The sequence below is a fragment of the Lycium ferocissimum genome, chromosome 4 (assembly GCF_029784015.1).
Source record: "Lycium ferocissimum isolate CSIRO_LF1 chromosome 4, AGI_CSIRO_Lferr_CH_V1, whole genome shotgun sequence".
NCBI lineage: Eukaryota > Viridiplantae > Streptophyta > Magnoliopsida > Solanales > Solanaceae > Lycium > Lycium ferocissimum.
The window spans coordinates 50,697,730-50,702,316 of NC_081345.1; the positions used below are offsets into that span (position 1 = coordinate 50,697,730).

Here is a 4,587-nt window from a genome sequence, read left to right on the forward strand (position 1 = left end):
CTATAAAAGCAACTCACTAGGAGTAACATAAAATGTTTAAAGCAAGCAAAGAAAAAAGTACCATGAAAAAGATGTAGAGGGATTACGCTGGACTACATCATAAATAATTTTAATACTATCAAATTAAGTTGATCTACTACCTATATCACTAAATATAAGTCTTCATATCAAACTTGAAATGGTAAGTTGAAAAATAAAGTCACAATCTATTATAAGTGATTAAATTAGACTAATTATATTAAAAAAAAAAAAAAAAAAAAAAAAAAAACTGTCATGATTTGCTTTTCGACTTTAAATCTGTTTCCGATAGATTATCGGTTCAAGAAAAAATAAATAAAAGCAGTTCGGATGATTAATTTTCTAAACCTTGCAAATCCAGATGCCGATTGGAGGAAGGTTTGTGTCACTATCATCCTCGTGGTTAAGTTAAACAAAAAGTAAGTGCCCCTCACAAGATGGCATACCCCAATTCCTCCACCATGTTCCAACTAAGTTAACTACTTCCCTCATACATGTTCCTTAACAAACACCCCCCTCCCACCAAAACCCCCCCACACCTCTTTCCTCCCTCTTCTCCCTCCCACACACATTAGAGACGGAGCTAGAAATTTTAGTTTATGATTTATAATTATAAAATTTTGAATAAATTATCTATATGTAAATGAATTGTTTAAATATAAATAAGATAATGGTAAAAAAAACATATCAGAACTATCACTTTTAAAACAGTTTTCTACTTGAATTATTAGGTGTACGTGCAAGTTTTCTACCTGAACTCGCCAACTACTTATCAAAACACACCTCAACTATTAGTTGTTCTCTTTTACCCATGATAGTGCAAATGTGTTTTTGACTATTAACTCTATAAGTTTTGAGCTAATGTTATTGAACCACAACCTCCCCCCACCCCCTCCCCTTCGCCGGGCCCCTCACACACGAAGGCTCCAACCCCTTCATCTTCTTTATAAAACCCTCACATTTCCCTTACCTTCTCTCCTTCCTTAAGCCCCTTTGAGTTTCTTGATCACCTTCATTTGAACACTAGCCTCAAATTCATTTTGCTTATTCCTTTGTTGTTCTTCACTCTTTGACACATTCATTGTCCAAGAAAACAAAAAGCAAGCCAAAATGTGTTCTTCCAAGAAACAAGGAGGGGTTGTTGATATTTCCCCACAAACACCCTCTCATATCAATGGACGCCCTGTTTTTCAACCATACAGCAATAGAGACCCTCTCTTGGAACGCCACAATTCCCACAAAAAATCAACAAATTTCAAGATTTCTTCTCCTTCTTCAACAACAAATAACAATAGTGCTGCAAAAGTGAAAAATTCAGTACTAACAACTCGTCCTATCTCTCCTAAAATCAAGTCCCCTAGACAACAAACAAGCAGTGAGAAAATTGTGACACCTAAAAAGTCACCTAGTTTCAAGATTTCAACTCCTCCTGTTTCTCCTAAAATTAAGTCCCCTAGACAACAAACAAGTAGTGAGAAAATTTTGACACCTAAAAAGTCACCTAGTTTCAAGATTTCAACTCCTCCCGTTTCTCCTAAAATTAAGTCCCCTAGACAACAAACAAGTAGTGAGAAAATTGTGACACCTAAAAAGTCACCTAATTTACAGATTTCAACTCCTCCCATTTCTCCTAAAATCAAGTCCCCTAGACAACAAGTTAGCAAGAAAGTGAATACAAGTTGTGAGAAAATTGTGACAACTAAAAAAGGAAATGCTGATTCTACAATCTTGGTGAAGGATTCTTGTAAAAAAGACTCTTCCTTTATGATTCTTGAAGTTGCTGGAAGCATCGCAGCAGCAAGAAGGGAACAAGTTGCCAACATGCAAGTGCAAAGAAAAAAGAAAATTGCACATTATGGAAGAACTAATTCTGTCAAATTAGTCACTCCACTTGATTCTTCCAATAATTCAAGTTTTAAAGAGGGCAAAAGATGCAGCTTTATCACACCTAATTCTGGTAATTAGAACATCACTTCTTGAGTTTATTTTAATTTAATTATGATAAACACCCCATGTGATGAGTGGAACTAACTAAATGTTCTGTTTTTAGACCCTGTTTATATTGCATACCATGATGAAGAATGGGGAGTTCCTGTCCATGATGATAAGTAAGTACTTTTCCCCCACTTTTTTTATGTACATTTTCACATGTCGAGTTTAAGTTTTATGCACTAACGATATACAAAAGGACGTACATAATTATGTCATTTGGAAGGTAGTTATACTTAAGTAATCTCTATAGCATGTTAAATTATAATGATGGCGTAAAAACTATTCTACACCATCAACCCTTTGTCCAATGAAAGTTAATTGACACCCCTTCATTTGAAAAATTACATTGTGTAGATAAGTGAATTATTAGCTTCTTCGTGTGTTTACTTCCTTATATTTAAGTGAAAATCTTGGCTGTGAATAACTTAAACCAATTATTCATATTTATCAGAAGCATTTAGGGGACTAATTTCCTTATTTTGTATATGCAGTCTGCTATTTGAATTGTTGGTATTAACTGTGGCTCAAGTTGGATCAGACTGGACTTTAGTGTTAAAGAAAAGGCAAGATTTTAGGTGGGTATTTGCTTTTCTTGCTAGAATTCCTTTAGTTAATTAGATAAAAAAAAGTTCCAAATTTTAGAAAGTTTTAGAAGTAAATTTGGTTGCTCTTTCTTTCAGGGATGCCTTTTCAGGATTTGATCCAGAAATTGTTGCAAAATACAATGAAAAGAAGATAAATTCAACAAGTACTGAATATAGCATTGAGATGAGCCAGGTCCGAGGGGTTGTTGACAATTCTAAAAGAATTTTAGAGGTAATTACCATATTAGCATTACACAAATCTCTAATTAACTTTTTAACTGTCTTTTCCATTTCATTCTTTTTCTTTTTCTTCCAAAACTGTATGATTTAGTCAATCATGCATGTAGCTTACACCACTTAATTAATTACATAACCACATGGTGGGCCATATGGAATCAGAATAACACATCTGGCCTTGACTTAGCCAAATGTTAGATTCTTAGTAACCAACACTTTCATAAAATTAAAGAGTACAGGCTTAACCACCAATAATTGTGGTACAATGGTTGGAATTTCTATACTTTCTTAACTAAAAGTCTCACGAACCGAGCATCGGTAATGTAATGGTAGTGAGCCTTATCTCTTTATTGGACTGACCGGACGCAAAATCAAATTAGTCTGAGTTAATGAGTTTCAATAGACTATCATATTGTTAAATGCTTGTGATTCTTTTCATAAAACAGAAAAAACATACACATTAGCTTGATATATTTGATCATATTTGTAACAACTGATTTTGTTGGTCTATTAATTGGTCACATTTTATTCATGAAATGGCTTGGATGGAGCATTAGTCTTGATATGGAAAATCCATTCTATTAGATCGAAGAAGTACATTCGATAAAAAAAAAAAAAATGAGACTATTATATTTAACAAAGGGACATAACAAAGATTTGGACCTAAAGTGGTAACACGAACGAGGTCTAACACCCATGGAGTGGCCTTTCTATAATTACAAAACCGATATAATAAGCGAATGTGTAAGAATAATATACATACTGTTAGTGTGCAGAAGTTAAAACTCTTCATCAAATTAAATTGTCAAGCTTGAGGAATAGTACACTTAATAAAACTTTATGCCTAATAATATTATCATTATAAACCTCTGATTATATATTAATGGTTTTGTCTGATTCTTGATTCAATTTACAGATCAAGAAACAATTCGGGTCGTTCCAAAAGTACTTGTGGGGATTTGTGAGCAACAAGCCCATTGCAACACAATACAAGGCCTGCAACAAAATTCCAGTAAAGACATCAAAATCAGAAACAATGAGCAAAGATATGGTGAAAAGAGGATTCAGATATGTTGGCCCAACTGTTATACACTCCTTCATGCAGGCAGTTGGGCTTACTAATGACCACCTATTAACCTGCCCAAGACATGTCCAATGTGCTGCCTTGGCAACTCATCCACCTATTGCTCTATGAAAATTGCACCTACTAACGTCAAGAATTAATATATTGTTTAGTTTATAAGGCATTGACTAACTAGTAACCAATAAGTTGTTAAGATTGTGATAAATATACCCCTTTTAGTGTCTTTTTTTGGTGATTAATTTATAGTTTTGTGAAATGATATAGTTTTGTGATGGAATTTATTTATGTAGGCGTTCCGTTTGTACAATATTTGATTGCAGTTGAAAAAAGAGCTTGTGAAGTTGTAATTGAAAAAAAAAAAGTATTGGAAGTTTGATTAAAGTTATTTTTGGACATGAAATTCAATTGACAAAAAATTATTATTTGTGACCGCAATTCATTATTTCATTTGAAATGCTCGTTAAACAAGGTTTACACTCCCTTAATTTGTCTCAATTTGTGTGACATATTTTTCTTTTTAATTTGTCTGAAAAGAATGTCACATTTCTATATTTAATAATAATTTAAATTTAAAATTCTCATTTTACTCTTAATGAGATATCTATAGCCAGTGGCGGATCTAGGATTTTCATCCAGGGTGTTCGGAAAAAAAGAAGAAGTTAAATATACGCT

General features: G+C 33.2%; 1 protein-coding gene across 1 annotated transcript; it reads left to right on the forward strand.

Moving 5' to 3' along the window:
- The first annotated feature begins 983 nt into the window (after positions 1-983).
- LOC132053470 (uncharacterized) lies at positions 984-4,350 on the forward strand. Its single transcript, XM_059445514.1, has 5 exons — positions 984-1,975; positions 2,069-2,126; positions 2,502-2,585; positions 2,691-2,826; positions 3,748-4,350. Exons 1-5 carry the CDS (start codon positions 1,129-1,131, stop codon positions 4,024-4,026), a joined length of 1,404 nt encoding a protein of 467 aa, XP_059301497.1. The 5' UTR covers positions 984-1,128; the 3' UTR covers positions 4,027-4,350.
- Positions 4,351-4,587: the final 237 nt, after the last annotated feature.

Bases quoted from the DNA above. Each gene is read 5' to 3' on its own strand.
- LOC132053470 (XM_059445514.1), top strand. From the start codon at position 1,129: ATGTGTTCTTCCAAGAAACAAGGAGGGGTTGTTGATATTTCCCCACAA. The intron at 1,976-2,068 runs GTAATTAGAACA...TTCTGTTTTTAG, and splicing joins CTTTATCACACCTAATTCTG to ACCCTGTTTATATTGCATAC. The intron at 2,586-2,690 runs GTGGGTATTTGC...TCTTTCTTTCAG, and splicing joins AAGAAAAGGCAAGATTTTAG to GGATGCCTTTTCAGGATTTG.